General features: G+C 43.6%; 3 protein-coding genes across 3 annotated transcripts; 1 reads left to right on the plus strand and 2 right to left on the minus strand.

Moving 5' to 3' along the window:
• The first annotated feature begins 456 nt into the window (after positions 1-456).
• On the plus strand, positions 457-1,254 carry LOC130700374 (uncharacterized). Its single transcript, XM_057522420.2, has 2 exons — positions 457-784; positions 857-1,254. Exons 1-2 carry the CDS (start codon positions 531-533, stop codon positions 1,197-1,199), a joined length of 597 nt encoding a protein of 198 aa, XP_057378403.1. The 5' UTR covers positions 457-530; the 3' UTR covers positions 1,200-1,254.
• Positions 1,255-1,650: 396 nt separating this feature from the next.
• Positions 1,651-3,148, minus strand: LOC130700528 (uncharacterized). Its single transcript, XM_057522577.2, has 2 exons — positions 2,818-3,148; positions 1,651-2,755 (listed from the first exon to the last, which is right to left on the minus strand). Exons 1-2 carry the CDS (start codon positions 3,069-3,071, stop codon positions 2,257-2,259), a joined length of 753 nt encoding a protein of 250 aa, XP_057378560.2. The 5' UTR covers positions 3,072-3,148; the 3' UTR covers positions 1,651-2,256.
• Positions 3,149-3,782: 634 nt separating this feature from the next.
• Positions 3,783-17,607, minus strand: LOC130700362 (laminin subunit alpha-1-like). The gene is made up of 20 exons (XM_059496494.1): positions 16,287-17,607; positions 15,767-16,216; positions 15,306-15,514; positions 15,138-15,244; positions 14,834-15,014; positions 12,306-12,412; positions 11,451-11,634; positions 11,244-11,383; positions 10,765-11,178; positions 10,300-10,419; positions 9,883-10,229; positions 8,990-9,792; positions 8,579-8,929; positions 8,222-8,517; positions 7,294-8,158; positions 5,746-7,232; positions 4,975-5,679; positions 4,342-4,911; positions 4,044-4,272; positions 3,783-3,982 (listed from the first exon to the last, which is right to left on the minus strand). Exons 1-20 carry the CDS (start codon positions 17,399-17,401, stop codon positions 3,840-3,842), a joined length of 8,823 nt encoding a protein of 2,940 aa, XP_059352477.1. The 5' UTR covers positions 17,402-17,607; the 3' UTR covers positions 3,783-3,839.
• Between the last annotated feature and the right edge of the window lie 3 nt (positions 17,608-17,610).

Genomic DNA, 17,610 nt, shown 5'->3' on the forward strand with positions numbered 1-17,610 from the left:
ATTTCTAATCAAACATCATACCTCTAAGCACTGAGTAAATCTTGATGTGATGAGTGGCTCTGGTACTCAATTTCCCTTTAGCACTTTGCATCCAGTGGCAGATCTTTTGTTTTTTTCCAGCTTTTTCAGAGTGCAGCCAAAGATGTGGACTTGATTTTGACTGCGAGGTGAAAAGAATCAGGACAAGCAGACGACAATAAAAAAATTCTTTAGAAAAAGAACAACAAGAAAATCAATTTTATGAACAGAAAAAAGAAGAACGACAAAATGTTCTCAGATCGATGACTTCAGATGATTGCAAAACCGGGATTCGTTATTTCTTTTTTTGCTAACCAGTTCTTTTTACACTCGCAAAATAAAAGAATGCACATCGAGTGGCTCATCACCTTGCCATATGCAGCACACATCCTGCTTGCATATAAAAGAGTGAGAAGACCTGCAGAAAAACATCGCCTCTTCAGTCAGCCCCGACTACTGTCCGGTTCAACTCGCTTCAGTCGATTCTCCTCAAGTAAACACTTTTTCTCACAATGTCTAATATCATTTTCGTATCTTTCTTGATTGCCTGCTGTGTATCGTCTGCTTGGGCAAGCCTCAATCTTCATGGAGCACCGCTTCTTGAGGGGCTGACTTCTTACACCATCGAGGTAAAGACAAGCCAAGTGACAAAGAAACATACTTGTTACATTACAACTGGCGTGGTTAACCAATGTCGGCGAAAACGTGGCATCGAAGAGAAACCCGAATATGAAGGTTTCGACATTCAACCATCAGCCGTCATTGGGTAAACACAATTTGCTTCCTCCTTTGTACAACACAGAAGTCCTTTTAAAAACATTTTGTCGTCGTAAAATAGAATTGAAGCAACTCGCGTTCCTCGTGCACTGAACCCGATTAATTTCTACAATTCCGGAAAGGTTATCGGCTCATTCGACGATTCGTATTTCAACTCTCAGAATATTTTCCGACAAATCGCTGCTAAGGGCCGTAGCAATAAGATCACAGTCGGTGATTGTGGCCAATCTACCGTCAATCTCAGCGAGTTCCTTTCTTGTCTGGGCATGACTGTTCAAGAGACCACAGTTTTGACGGCCACTTTTACAGAAATCGAAACCATGACTTCGGGAACCGCTACAATGACCGTCAAGGGTTGTACACCAGCAGGTTTCCCTTACACTTATTGCCCTTATAGTGAATGAATTTAGCTATAGCCAGGTTAATGCTTCCACATCCTGTATTTCGAATACGTTAATGGTAAAAGACTTGTGCAATTCCTTCCCGATTCCTGGTAGTGGAAAAAATTACTTCAAGCCAACACCTGAAAGATTATTTTTGAAAGAGCAACCTTTGAATCATCTGCTGAAATTTGATAAGGTATTGATGTGTACTTTTCCATTGTTTTTCGTTATTTGTTTAAGTTATTTAGTGCCTTGTTTCCATGCCTTTTAAAAACAACTCCAGTTTTTGCTATCTAATATTTTCTTCCTCTGTTTCTATTATACGGACTTTTTCCACACAAATAAAAGATTCTTGCAGCAAAAACGTGTTTATTACTAGCAGTATTTTTTATCCTATCATTTTCAACTAGCTAAAATAATGGAGGACATCAAACTGGACCAATAAACATTTTGTGGAAATGGTATTCCTTGGGAAAAAAGGATTGGTGTACACTTAAGTTTCTTCAAACTTTTTAGAGTAATGCAAAATTATTACAATAAGCTTGTTTGCATAACTAATGCAACATAAATAAAATAAAACAATATACCATTAAGTTGATTCCAATCAGCTGGAAAAACAGTGAATCCAAGTAGCTTAATATCTGAATTGACGGTCCATAAAATAAACTGGGTGGAGATTTTGCATCTATCATTGTTACTCAACCCCAAGAACTGGCATCCCGGGAGCACCATTCTGCCTTTTTGTCTCGCTTGTTGTAGTACAACAATTCCTAGATAACTCTATATATATACAGACATATTCATGTACAGTATACATATATATTTGGACAGAAGCAAACTAAAGTGTGTAAACATGTCATTTTATTGATTATAAAGTTACCTGAACTCAAGCAGTTAAGGAGAACCCCACCAAAAGATTAGGGAAACAAGTTTAAGCAAAGACCAAATGAGGCATCTCCTTTAGAGCAAATAATAAGGCAACGAAATAGTTTAAACATTAGGAATACCATAGATGCCATCGTTAGTCATCGTTTTCGCCGTAGTAAAACGAGAGATTCATCCTGGACTACTTTAATTATCAAATCATTTTGATTTGATAGATCTTCGATTCAACACGTTTTTCCTTATTGATTGTTCCGGTCGACCTGGAAGCTGTCAACGACGACTGTGCAGTGGCTGATCCGGCAATTCTTTTCAACGGCGGTCCATAATGTGTGACAGAGTACGAAATTTCTCTAACAGACGCAGTTGCTGGACAATAAGTGTAGGGGAAAGCTGTTGGGGTACAACCCAACACGGTCATTGTAGTATAACCGGAAGACAAGGTTTCAGTTTGTCTAAAGGTGGCCGTCAATGTTGTTGTTTCTTGAAGAGTCATGCCCAAACAGGAAAGGAACTGACTAAGATTGACAGTAGACAACCCACAATCACCGACTGTGATTTTATTGCTACGATGTTTAGCAGCAAGTTGTCGGAAAATGTTAACCGAGGCGGAATACGAGTTGTCGAACGAACTGCGAACTGTTTCCGAATTATATCGTTTCGTTGTCAAACGTGGAGCACGTGTAGTTTCAATCCTATGTTGATTAATTTCATTTGTTAAAACAGCACCAATTTATCCAAGAAATCAAATTAATACCCGATAACAGCTGATGGTGCAATGTCGAGGTCGTCATCGAAGGAAATGATTCGCGGTTTTTCTTCTACTCCTCGCTTTCTTCGACATTGAGATACCGAAGCGGACGTAACGTAACAAGGAGTCGGTTTGATCAGCGTCGTCGTCAAAATTTCGAAGGTAAAAGAAGTTGCACCTTGGAATAATGGCCCTTCAGTAAAGTAGGCCCATGTAAATGACTGCAAGCCGACCAGGAAAGTCAGAACAAAGATGTTCATTTTTCTCAGACAAGTTCGAGCAGATCGAATAAGCAAACTGCGAGAAGGTAATGTTTCAATCTGCTATATGCGGGTTCTTTTATACCTCTCAGGTTCAAGTTCAACGCTGTCCATGATACGACACATTTGATGCTGATCCGCCTTTTTGTGTTCACCAACAGGGCCAGCAATAAGGCGTAGTTCTACCTGAAGTCCAATTTCTGCATATCAAATAGAAAAACATCAGTATGGACATACTCTGCAAAAAATAATTCAATGTTTGTTACCTTGAATTTCCAATGGTATGTCACCTGTCTATTACAAAAACATTAAAAAAAAACTAGCTATTTTGGTCTCGCTCCAATAACGCAAAGATTTTCCATACGGGTACGAAAGATAGTGATTTTTTTTTCTTCAACTGTCACAAACATTGGCTGACATATTCAATCAACTCGACAGTGAAAAATGCTTCAAAAGTTATTGAACCTGAAACCGTCGGTTCTTGCGGTCGCTAAAAGACCCCCTGATGTTTATGAAACTGCATATAAACTATAACTCACAATGGGGGGGAATAGATGTCCAATGTTCTCACATTCCTTTGTGAAGTGAAGGATTTACCCATTTCTTTTCTTCTGGCTATAACCGCTGGACCTGTGAAACTTCTCCGACCATTGTTCTTCCCCAACATTTAGATTATAGTTTATGATAATCCTTTTGAAAAGAAAACTTACGTTTGGTTAGGTTTTTGTGTATTTCGGCTAATAGAATACGCCGTTATCAGGCACTTGATTAGTTGGTGGGACAGGCATTTAAAAGTACATTGTTCAGTCGGGCCATATCAGTCCAATCTTTGATCTCTCCACGAATCACAACGTTGCGAATGCAACCTTTAAAATTGTCTCGTACTCTCAATGCTCCTTGAGGTTCCAGCTCTGAATCATTAAAAATTGTTCTCAATAAATTAATAGAAATGCTTTTCATCATCTTAATTACCTGGTAAGCCACCGATGAACAATGGATTACGCGTTTTAGCTTCCTTGACGTGTCCATTACTGGAGAAGCCGTACTGTTCGTCTTGATTATCCACTTTAAGTGTTAGTGCATTTTCCACGTAATTAGCTTTCACCGAATGCCAGCGATTGTCGCACAGCTGGTAAGTAGACGGGAAACTTTGGCTGACGGAAAAGGTTCGGTTGTCACCCATATCGACGGCGAAAACAATCTAATTAATTTTAATTTAAAAAAAAATTTAAGTTTAAATGCAAATTAATTTATTAAAACAGAAACAGACAGTTCCGTCGTCGATGGCCAGTGACAAGGACGGTGAACCTTTGCGTTCAGAAACGCTAAGTAAAACTCCGTTCAACTCGGTCGTCCGGAATTCCAGCTGGATATCGGCCATAGCCCCAACACGGAAATCCTCGCTATAGACAGCGTAAGCGTCCCCGGGAAAATAGGAGCCCGTCTCGACGTGGGCGAAACATTGACCCACTCGCTGGATGACATTCTTGCTGCTGGCTAAATCGTGCGATCTCCCGTTGAGATTTAAATTACGTATGCAACCTTTGAAACCTTCTGCGGCTGCGTTATCGAGGAACAATGAGTTCTCCGGCAATCCACCGACGAATAACTGGCCGTCCAATTGCAATTTATTGGGCGCTTTGGCTCGTAAAGGAGCGAAATCGTCCAGCATCACGACGACTTTGCGCTTATCTTTAATGATGTGCACGCGATGCCAAAGGCCATCGTTCACGTTTCCAACTGAGACAAGATCCTCCTTGCGGCGTCCGTGCAAACTAACCACCACTTTGCCATTTTTCAAAGCCACTAGCAAATAATTTGCAGCTTTCTTCTGCTTCATCTGTTTGAAAAACCAATAATTTATTTAAGAAAATATTATTTAAAAAATTTGAAAATGTCTTACGGATGAGAAGAGAAGAAGGCCGTTGGGGTAGTGAGTGCGGAAATCCATTGTGAAATTGAAGCTGCTGTGAAGTTCTTTACGATTGGCGGATATCATCACGTGGCTATTGGGTGCGTCGCCAAATTTAAAGGCACGACCTTCGATCGTGTACTGGGGCACTTCTCTGCAAGACGAAAGGGCATTCTCATTTGCTTGCATCCGCTCTTCCAGCACTCGTGGTACTGGAATGTGTTGGCAACGGCCAACTGCGGCAGCGGAATGCCGGATGGGGTAACTCAAATCAACGAACTGGTTGTTGAAGCTCAAATCGGCGATGCATCCGGTAAAAGAATGCTGAGTGCCGATGAAATCTGCTGCCATTGACAGCCATTCTGGACGGACGCCTCCGAGCATCAAATGAGAAAAGTCGGAACCGCTATTCGAACTGCCCGTCACTTGACGGGCCAACCGGAGCGTGCCGATTGAAATATCGTCTACCAGCACTTCGACTTTTCTTCCGGTTCGGACGACGACAATGCCGTGGAATTGGCCGTCGTTGTAAGTTTCGCTGGATGTGATGGATACAACTTCTGCCGGGCTGGATCGGAACCGTGCTTCCACTTTGCCCTGGCGCATGGTCAATGAAATCATGTCGGCCTCTTTGTCGCTTTTGAGCGGCAAGTGGACGGGCAGGTCCTCATCATGGGCCGGTTCATCGCTAGCTTCCTGTTAACGAATGAACACATTAAATTAATAAAGATATCAGTTTAATTAGAGGTTTGATGGACTTACAGCTGGAATAGGAGCAGAGAAAAGCAAAATGCCTTCAGGCGCTTCAGTTTTGAAGCTCAATCCCAATGTTAAATCGCGGCCGGTGGGTCTCGCAGCCCTCAGCTGGATGTATCCCGTTCCAGCAAAGGCCACAATTTTGTTAATCGTTTGTGAACTGCAAGATGCTTCGACTCCATAAAACGATCCTTGTAATGGATTCATTCCAAACGCTACAACTTGAAGATCTTTCATGCATCCGAGGAAAGAGCCCGGAACAGAACCCATCAAGTCTTGTGATATACTGACATCTGGCGGCAGCCCACCCACATAAAGTTTCGCTTCTTCCAATTCCAAATCGGGCACGCCGAAATTGAATGGTGCTGCCGAAAGTTCTTCGTCATCGGCTACTTTCAATAACGCCGTCTCCACTCCGCGGATGAGAACACGAGATGCCTCAACCTTGACCCATTGGCCAGTATTGTACTTTTGACGACTCTGTAGTGACATTTCGTAGCCAGAACCGTAGCGAACTTGATAGCGAATCAAACCTTCCGTCAATTCAAGACTAATGTACTGTCCCTGTTGAGTGTCGTTAATGGCCAAAAAGAGTAGCGCGTTCTCATCCAAGGATTTGAAACTGAAGGTGATGCTGTATTGGCGTGAGTCGTAGCGTGGAATCTGGGCCAGCTCGGCATAACCCTGACCGTTGAAACGGAACGATGATTCATCCTTTGCCTCTTGAGCTCTATTGATAGACGGGCCACAACCAGCACTAGTCGACATGAAATTCCACAGACCAATGGGCTGTCCATCGTACCACATCTGATGTAAATGGCCACTGAATTTCCTCGTTTTAAGGTCAGATGGTGGACTATCTGGCACGCGACCAATGTACAACTTATCGCCAGTTGTAAGGTCCACTTTGGAGAATCGAGGAGGTCCAGCACCTGTCACTGTAACTCCTTCAATGTCTCCATCGTTTTCAGGTTTGACTGTACGGACTCTAAGCGATCCCACGTTGCCAGTTCGTTCAGCTTCGATCTTGTACCAACGGAAATCATTTGATAAATCATCAGGGCCGGGCTGCAGTTTGAGTGGATGAGTTAGGACTGTTGTTCCACCTCCTGCGTTCCACAAGAAACGAATTTGACGGTTGACCATCTCAACAGCCAAAAAGTCCGTCTCCTGATCGTTGCCATGTTTCTTAGTGGCCGGTAAGTAAAAGAGCAAAGAGTCCCGATCCTTGTTATTGAAAGCATAAGTCATCATGATGCTGGACATGCTACTCGGCTGCAATGGCGGTGTGAAACTCCTGGAACATGAGCCTGAATTGCCCGACAGAGACACTCGGATGCTGGACGCAGCTTGTTTGGCCCGCTTAATCTTCTTACGTAATTCATCCAATTTCAAAGATACCGACGAGTTAATCGATCGGAATTCAAAATTCTTCTTAGTTAAATGCGTTATCTTAACATCCAAATGTTTCATGTTTTTCCGGGCGTCATCAACTGGATAAACAAAATAATTAAATGTAATAACATCCTCACTACATTTTAAAGCGTATCTTACCGAGTTTAGGGATATTTCCAAGGCCGACATTGCGATTGTTTTGCATAGCCAATAATCGAACTCTTAATTCAGAATCAATTTGTGCTTTAATGTCCATAATTTGCTTCGATACAGTGGTCGATTTGCTTAGAGCATCTGTCGATTTCTCAACGGCCGCTTTCGCACGATCGCGAAGTTGGGGCAACTTGTCCATGTTGGTAGTAGTTTCCTCATTGATGGATTTGGCCTTTTTCAACATCATTTCCACTGAATCTAATTTAATCTGCTCTCCTTTCAATTGCTCCTTGTGATTGGACACGACGACTTGAAGTCGTTCCGATTGGCGCAAAAGTTCGCGGCTTTTTTCTCTGGAAAGCCGCGCTTGCTCTACCAACGACAAGTCCATGTCTTCCGGATAGGCCCTTCCGTACGCTGTTTCGGCGGCTTCACCTGCAGCTTCAGCCGCTTGTCTGGCCAATTTCAGGGCCTCGACAATCGAGCGATACGCATTGGCCGCTTGAAGTGGATGATCTGCCACGTCACGTGTCGCGTTGAATTGATTAAACAACGCCTGGGCTTGTTGCCACAATTTGTTGGCATGTTCCTGCGCGGCCGTGACGTATTTGCGCTTGTACTCGGGATTCAAGCGGCTTAGTTCGCTTTCTTTAGCAGCACATTGAGCTTTTTTGTTTTTGAGATTAGCAAGGGACGTAGACAATCCCTGGAAGCCAACGCGAGCACGGCTAATAGCCAGCGAAGCGTTAACATTCTTTTTGCGCGCCAAATTCAAATCAATATCAATCTGGGTGGATTTCGAAGTAATTTCGCCGACAGAATGACGGATCGCATCCAGTGTTGAGTTGCTTTGAGCTAACGAACGAAATGCCTGGAAAAAACAAACAAAAATTAAATACACACGACTCAAGGAACGTGATAGTATAACACGTACAGCTTCAGTCGAATTGCGACTCTTATAAATGTAATTTTCCAAATCATCCAATCGAATTTTGAAGCCTTCCAGGTTATCTCGCAATTGAGCAGTGTCGCTTCCATCATCGAAGAGATTCTTGATGCTGTTTAATAAATTGCGGCTTCGTTCTAATTCTTTAATGGCGTTAGTTTTCTTCATATCGACATCAATCGATTGGATGTACTGCCAATGATTCTCTGCTTCCGCCAAGGCTTTGTTGATATTAATAGACGGCGTCTCTCCAATAGCGTAATTTTTCAAATACGCGATGATCTCTGTACATCGTTCATTTTTTAAGAGGTTAAAGGTGACATTCTAAATTAGTTTGATTATTACCTTCCATGATGGTGGTAACGAGAATGGAAGCTTCCAGCGCTTGGGTACATACAGGCTGTAATTCGGAAGCTTCCGCTTGGAATCCGCTAGCCAACGTTTCCAACTCTTTTGCACGCTGGAGCGTGATTTGAGCCAAAGGAAGGATATTAGGAGCGTTGATAAGTCGATCAATGATTTCATTTTCTTCTCGTTTTTCTATTAAAGTCTGTTCCAACAGGATGGTCGTGTTTTGTTGATGAAATAGGCCAGTCCACGGCAATGGAACATAATCAGTGAAATTATAACGGGCAATCATGCTGACCATTTGATCCACTTCATCAAACAACGCACCAGTACATCCGTCCTCGCAAGCTAATTAATCAAAAATTAATTAAATCAAAAATTGAAATTATATTAAAAAACGGGCCTTACATGTGCATCCAGTAGGACTGATGACATGTCGTGGAGCGCAATAAGTGCAATCACGTCCAGTTATGCCCGGCTTACAATTGCAATGGCCAGTCACTTCATGACACTCATCGCTAACACTTCCATTGACATTGCAGAGGCACGGCTGGCAAGGAACACCTTGACTGGGATTGCCATAATATCCATAATCGCATTTCTGACATTTATCACCGCGGAAGCCACGTGCACAAGAGCAGCTTTGGGAACCATTGCGCAAGAGTTGACAGGAATCGGCAAAATTGCGATCGATCGAAGGGCACGCGCAAGGCCTGCAGCCACCCGGGTGATTGGGTTCGCCGTAATAGCCTTTGGCGCATTGCTGGCAATGATCTCCCGTAGTGCTCTCTCGACAGTTGGTACATCGTCCAGTCTCCCTATCGCATGTCTCGCTCCTCCCATTACAATGGCACGGATATGCCTCGCCCACCAGTTCGATAAGGACGATGCTGGACACATGTTCGTATTTGAAGCGGCGATAGTAGCCGCGATGAGGGTCTTGGCACGAGCCACCAGTGTACTCTGATGGGCACTGGCACATCTCCACTCCACTGGCAATGACTGGACTGTTTCGATGTGCTGATGAATTTGTAGGAGCAGCTGGAATGGCTACTTCGAGGCTGACGTCCTTCAGCTCGGCTTTAATGCGATCCATTGAATCAGTGGCACGGATCAAGATGTGCTGTATGTTTTGTAAAGCGATCATCATCATTGCCCGGCTGACTTTGGCTTGCGGATTATTCTTCATCCGCCAAAGAGTTTCGTGCAATCTGCAAGTTCATAAACAAAGGATTTAAATTATTAATTTTTTAATCAAAAAAAAAAAAAAAAAAAAAAAAAACCACCTAGCGGATATTTACCTCACTTGGTAGCGGCCATTTGGGTGTGGCGCGGGCGGATAATATTCCAAGATAACCTTGCGGTTGCCTTGGATTTGAACTAAGGGATAAGTGGCCAGAATGTTGTCCGGAAACAGGGTCGATCCCCCATGATTGGTTACAGTAAAACGAAGCAGGCCGTTGTAAGAGGTTGTGCGGTCACCAGCAAACGAAGCGGGCAGTTGCCAGTAGAGGGGCGTGTCAAAAAACTGGCTGACGCCTATCATCACATCGCCCCTCACGTCCGGCACGATCCTCAAGTTGTTGGTCACGTTCAGTTGGGTCTCGCCCGTCTTGAATTGAAGCTGTCCATCACCTGGTAAGGCCAACTACATATCGCATTTTCTAAATTAATGTTCAGTTTTCAAATGATTTAATTGAATAAAAATAAAAACTGACATTGATGTAACAGATTTCCTGAGTGTTGACGGGGAACTGGTTGGGATTGGCTAGATTGGGCGCATCCGGACCAGGCGGGTCATATGTGATCATTAAACCGCGACTTCCTTCCATCCTCATCTGTTAAAATGAGAAATAAAATGTTAAATTAAATAAAAATCAAATCAAAAACAGCGTTGTCAGATAAATCTATCAATTCCCGTTCAAATTCAGTTATCCGGCTTTGAAACCGAATAACATTTGGGCCGACCACGAGTGGCATTCAGTTACCGAGCCTGTTTAGGACACAAAGTCATTCGATATTTCCTCCTCCCCCCTTCCTCCTCTTTCTATTTGGAACAAATTTGAACAAAACGTCAAGAAGGGGGAGAGAGAGAGAGACATGATGTTGTTAGGACTGGATCGGATTACCAACTAGGCTAAAAGGAATACAAAAAGAAGAAGATTTAATGACATGTAAAATACCTGAGACCAAAAGAGTTGGGCTTGTGTGCAGCTGGACGAACGGCCGAAACAGAAACAAGGTGTGCATCCACCATCGTCGATGAAATTGTTTGTCAGCTCCTGATCCGTTCCACTGACGTGGAGTAATCCGAACGTCGATTCCTTACAAGTGTCGCACCGTCTGCCCATCACATTGGCCTTGCACAGGCACTGGCCGTCCTGCTGGTTGCATCCGATAAGAAGACCGGCTCCATTCGATCGCGTGTCTGTTCCAGTCGGATGACAATCGCAACGTTGGCATTGCGGAAAGCCGTAAAATCCTGGCTGGACGCAACGATCGCATTGCATTCCGGCGTATCCTGGGCGACACGCGCAAGCACCAGTGAATTGATCGCATTGACTGGATCGAGATCCTTGCGGATGGCAGTTGCAATTCTTTGAAATGAATTAAGTTAAATTTTTAAAAAATTCATGAATTGCATTTAAAATATGAGACATACTTTGCATCCTTTAACTGGATGGTGATTCCATGTTCCAACAGAACAAGATTGACATTGAGAGCCTTCCGTTCCGGTAGGACAGACACAACGTCCCGTATCTGGATCGCAGATATGGCCCGGCTTATTGCACGGCTCACATTCTAAAAATTCAAAACGTCATTCCAAAATGTTTTTCTGTAATTTTCAATATTTTTTTTAAAGATATACCTCGACATCCAGATGACGAGAATCCGAAGAATCCTGGGAGACACCTATCGCAAGATTGGCCTCCGACGCCCGGCAGACAATAACAGGCGCCAGTGGTTGGATGACAAGTCCGATCGACGGCTCCAGTTCCATCGCATCCGCACGATTGGCATCCCCGTCCCGAGATTAAATTCCAGAATCCAACCTATCGGTATTTTTTTTTATTTTTATCAAAAAAAAAAAAAAAAAAAAAAAAAAAAAGAATAAGAAAATGGATGACAAAAAGGAAATCTTGTCCTGGAACATTTTCTCTCTTTTGTTTATTCCACGCACGCGTCGAGAACCCCAAAAATAAAAGACTTTCTACTGGAGGTTATTTATGACAGACGGACGGAATTCCTCATCCATCAAAGAGTTCTAATGACTCCCTTTTTTCTTCGTACGTCTCCGTGTTTGGGCAAAAGAAAAAAGTTGATCAAAGATGGATGATGATGACAATGCAAATTCCAATTGTTTGCGTTAAAGGACGTTTTGGAACCGATTGTTTCCCTGCGAGCTATTATAACAAAGCCCAAAGAGGCCAGAATCACTAATAGGCGCTACACACACAAAAGTCACGCGGGAGAAAATCACGAATCGTAAATTCGTCAGCACGTTTAAAAACAAAACAAAAATTATTTTTTTTTTGTTTTCTTTCGAGACAAAGAAGGAAATGTTTCATTAGGATTTTTTCTTTTTAACATTTGACTAAAATTGATTCCAGAGGGTCTTTTTTTTTTTTTATCCAGGGCCAGACGAGGCACTTGACCGTGGCCAACCATTTTAAAATTTCTTTCTTAAATTTAAAGAATAAATAAACAAAAACGTGAAACTCACTTGGCACTGGTCGCACTTGAGACCGACGACGTTTGGACGGCACTCGCATTGGCCCGTGACGATGTTGCACGTCTTCCTCTCCGATCCCGATTGATTGCAATTGCACCCTGAAAAATAAATTTTTTTTTTTTTTTTGAAATTGTGCCAAGAAAAAAAAAATGCATTTCTGTTTAAAAGAAAAAAAAGGGGTCAAAACCGGAAAGGAATTCCGGCTGCTAACCATCTCAGCTGTCATGGAAAAAGAACGGGACGGTACATTTCACCGGGGGGTGAGGCAAAAAAAAAAAAAAAAGATGGGGGATAATAATAATAACCATTACTATTTTTCACTTTTGATGAGCAGGCCGAGGAAAAAAACATTTTCTCACTCCCTACCCCAGAATTTCGGATAACGTGCGCGCGCTCTATTTGTATCTAATATTAGTCACGGAAGACTTTCCTCGATACTTTGGAGGGCAAATTAGTTTCACACGCAAAAAACAACTGGATTTATTACACATTGCATTTTCTTCAAAAGTAATTAGAAAATGAGGGGGAGTCGGAGAGAGAGAGGCTTTGAAAAAATTCCCACCGTTTCTCCTACACCCTTAAAGGCACATGGCGCTCTTCAATGATCAATTAGCTCATTGAGAACAGCGGCAACAAAGTCGAACACAAAAGTCTTCCACACTTTTCAAAAGCCGACATAAAAACAAAACAATGTCCTTCTCATTCGCGATTCTATAAAAACATGTAACCCCAAAATCGGAACATTTCCATAGCGAAAAGATTTGTTAGCTGTCACCGGCTTCTTTTTATGGAAATGCTTTCCAAAAAATTTTTTCCAGACATGTCGCCAAGACTTTTTTTTTTTTTTTGAAATCAATAAAATGTAATTCAATGATTACCCGTTTTCAATCCCAACCAGTTTTTGTAGTAATCCTTTTTGTACAAGAACGGATGGCGCGCGTTTGAATTTCGCTGATTGGTCGTGTGCTGTTTGTGTTGGCGGTGAGTTATGCGCACGCTGCTACTTTGAATTTTCGTCACTAAAACGGCCACATCGTCGTCCGTCGCCCGGCTCAACGACAACACGCACAACCACAATAAAACGAGCGCAAACTGATTCATCTTGTTCGATAATTTCGTTTTCATCTTTGATCAAATGACATGCGAGTCGACATCCTTCCCCAAAGTGTCACACACACACACGTCCGGACGGACTCAAAGTCCTCGGTCGACTGGCCCGTGTAGCTCTGCTCTTCGTAAACACGATTTTGTTTTTGTGTAGGGTCCTCTTTAGGCAGCAAAATAAAAAAGCTCTCTGCTTGAGAGAGCCATCAGAGAGAGGCTACTAAAGAAAAAAAAGGAGGAGGAGCTACTGTAAAAAAAAAAACAAGTTCTTATTTCTAAAGAGAGGGGAGACGGACACCTTTTTAGCTCTGAGCTATTTGGCAGAATAACAACATTGACGCGAAAAACTCAAGAATTTCACGGAATAAAAACATGGTCGAATCCAAAGATTCTTTTGCCAAAACATTTTTTTTTTAATTCCTCGATAAACATCACTGGCCATTTGGTGTATGTTTCTCTTCTTTTCTCTTACGGTCTGTTGGAGTCTTATTTTTTTTTTTTTTTTGAAAAAAATAAAAATAAAAAGGAGAAACACTCGGCTTATAAGAAGACAAGACAAACCAAAATAACACAACAGCCGGCGCCCATGTAAGAGTGCTTTCCCCTCTCTTTCCCAAAAACACATACAAACATGTCCATATCCTATCCATAACCAGACGGCCCCATCCGTGTTTATACAACACAAGTAAACCTCCTTTCTATTTAAAAAGAAGAAAAAAAAACCCGCATAGAGTTCACGAAAAAAAGGGGGGAAGTTCAGTCAAATGAAGATTCTCATTAACGGTAGTCAGCTGCTCGTTATAACACGAACTGTTCGATTGGTAATGGGCCAATTGAAAAGAAGGACCACCGTGTACGTGGGGAATGAAATTATTTAAGACCCTTACGAGGGTACGTGAGGGTTAGGTATACCACAGAATTCCCTGGGAAAACGAGGACGTGTACCAAAGTGACTGTGGTTTTTAAAGCTGCCATGCAGTTCACGAGAGCACGAGTCTTCCATTGAAATCAAAGTTTGGCATGAAAAGGGAGGATATTCATAACCTGATATTTTCTAATCTCTTTGGAAACTTGTCCTTCATGGCGACATCAAATGTCAACGACTTTCCAAAGTTTGAAAGAAAAAAAAAAGACGTTTGACACGCAACGTTTTGCGTCCGCGTTTGACAACTTTTCACGCTCAAATCGAATGTTGATGAGAGTTTTATTTTCACGGCTCAAACGGTTTTCATAAATGTGTGGACGCGCGCGCGCGCCTCCACTTGAAAACCCGTTGCCTTTCTGCCTCCCTTATTTGTTTGTTTATTTTCAATTAACGTTTGACACGACGTCATCAACCAGGGAAAACGCACAAGGACCGGATGGGCGCGGATAGTGAACGAACTTTCCCCTCACGAAAGAAAAGAATGACGTACCTTGACAACCGTTGATGGAGAAATCATAGTGGTGTTCCAGACACTGATTGCATACGAGTCCTCCAACGCCCGGTTTGCATTGGCATTGACCCGTTTGGCCGTCGCACGTCTGCGTCGTCAGTGAACCCACCATATCGCATTGGCAGTCACGACAGCCAGCGTGAATATCTCCATATCCATCCTGCGCGTGATAAAATAAACACATTCATCACAAACTCGAATTTCTAAAAACAAAAACTAGACAAAGACCTTTCTTCACCTCTCTAAACTAATCGGCTTCATCTACGAGGGAATTAAAACGTACCTTGCATCGATCGCAGTGCGTACCGGCAAAACGCTCTTTGCATTGGCAAAGACCTGTTTCCATATCGCACTGATTGCTGGCCGAGCCATCAGCATAACAACGGCATTCTAGTTTTTTTGAAATAATAATGGATATATAAATATTTATGAAAATTTAATGAGAATGTACCTCGACAAGTGCCTTCAGTCGCGTTGCCATAGTAACCGGGTGCGCACAGCTGGCACGAATGGCCGGCCGTGCCCGTTTTGCACTTGAGGCATTGACCTGTCAACCTGTCGCACCAATCGGATGCGCCCACTTCGTGATTACTACTGCAGTCACACGGTTGACAGAAACCGCCGGGCAATAGCGGATTACCAAAGTAACCCTCCGCGCACCTGCTCAGCCCCACCCAATCACATTCAAACGATTTAAAAAAAAAAATGAATAAATAATTCAAGCATTTGGAATTCTAAACCAACCGACTAATGCGCAGCATAATCACCCTCTTATCGGATTACACGGAATTAATAAAAAAATATCCACGAAAAATTCAGGAGCGAAAGTTTGAATTTCAAGCCATCTAGCGGCCACATTTTGCACTACTTCACAATTTTGGGGGGACGTAATATAAATAAATAAAAGTTTACCTTTCACAATGATGACCTTCGTAGCCGGACGGGCACTGATCGCATACATAACTGTCTGGTCCTGTAGTGACGCAAGTCGGACTAAAGTTGTTACTTGATGGAGATTCGAGCGGACATCGGCATTTCTTGCAGGCACCACCGGAACGCGCATCGCCGTAATATCCTACGGCGCAGCTTTCACACTGGGCACCGACCGTGTTATGCAAACACGGACGGCTGCATACCGTCACGTCGTTCACGTCACACGTAGCAGCGTGACCGTTGCATTGGCAGGCCAAACACTCGAATTCTCCACGCCCTCGGCTGCTGTTGCGACGTACATAACCAAACGCGCAATCCTCGCAAGACAATCCAGCGTAGCCGGGCGGGCAAAGGCACTGTTCGATCCCTCTCACACGTTCAACGCTTTGCGAATATTCAGAACCGACGTCCAACTGAGCCTCATGCAACCTGAAAACAAAAAAAAAATCAATACGATTAAAAAAACAAAATCAAAAATAAATGAATTAAAGAAACTTACACTCCTTCAATTTGATCCGTGTGGAATTTAGCGCGGACAAGGAGTCGACGCAAATCGTTGAGAACGGTCATCAGCTGACTCTTGGTGACACCGTCGCCTTTGTATTCGGTTCGACGTCGACGCACAATGTCCATCACATTATCCGGAATGTGATACCAATGCTTGGATTCTCTTAGCATCCATGTGATGGTGGCGTTGCTGTCGCGATAAGAGCGATCTCCGTAACCGATTTTCATTCCGCCACCTTCCATGATGACGTCGGGTCCTTTGGTGGCCTTGCCAGCGGAATCACCACGAGCTTTGACCCAAGACACTTGGAATTTGACCACTTGAGAATAGGCGGTCAGCTTCTTGCCGAGGTAATCGTCAGGGGCCAGCCAGTAGTAGCTCTCGAAATCCGCCATGTCGTCATTGGCGATGGACAATCGTCCGGCATTTTTATTGTTGCTGTCCTTCTCGTTGTTCTGCTCAGCGGTAGGGGAAACGATCCGTCTGCCTTGGAGGTCCGTCACTAGCCAGCCATTCCTGCTATTGATTTTCTGAAGGCCTAAATCGGCCGCTGTGCAGTTGCCGGAACGATCGAAACAGAAGCAACGAGAACAACCTTCGGGATTGTCTTGACGGAGGTCAAAGAATCCCGGTTTACACCGATCGCATCGTTCACCTTCGACATTGATTTTGCATTGGCACGGGGATCTGCAACCGGGGTCTGAAATTCCGGCCGTATCGCATCCGCAAGGCTCGCAATTGGGGAAACTGTGATAGCCGGACGCGCATCGATCGCATTTCGGTCCGGCGAATCCTACGCGACATCGACATTGAATTGGGAATGTGCTGCCATCTGTGCATGATGTTCCAAACGATCCCTCCGGATGACACCCGCACGGAAGGCAGGGGGCCGTTAGAGTAGATCCAGGTTGACGGTAGTAACCCTCTAGGCATGTCTCGCAATTGATGCCCGTCGTGAAATCCGTACAATTCATGCAAACACCTCCGCCTTGATAAATGTTGTGAATGCTGAGACTCCTGCGTTCCTTGTCCACCACAGGATCGTAGCGGCATTGATGGGCGTGTCCATGACATTGACATTGCTCGCAGACGGCCGCCTCGCCCATAGTTCCGGCTTTCCATGGGCGTTGATTGAATAGGGGGCAGCACTTCTCGCAATTTGAACCGCAGGTGTTGTGTTCGCAACGGCACTGTGCTCGGTCCACGTCCGGATGGTACGGGCATGCAGAAGCGTGCCCATTACAGACGCACTGGCCTCCGATGGAAATGTCCTTGATGGAGTAGAAGAGCCGTTGATAAAGTGATCGATCCGCTT

The sequence above is a fragment of the Daphnia carinata genome, chromosome 8 (assembly GCF_022539665.2).
Source record: "Daphnia carinata strain CSIRO-1 chromosome 8, CSIRO_AGI_Dcar_HiC_V3, whole genome shotgun sequence".
NCBI classification, from domain to species: Eukaryota; Metazoa; Arthropoda; class Branchiopoda; order Diplostraca; family Daphniidae; genus Daphnia; species Daphnia carinata.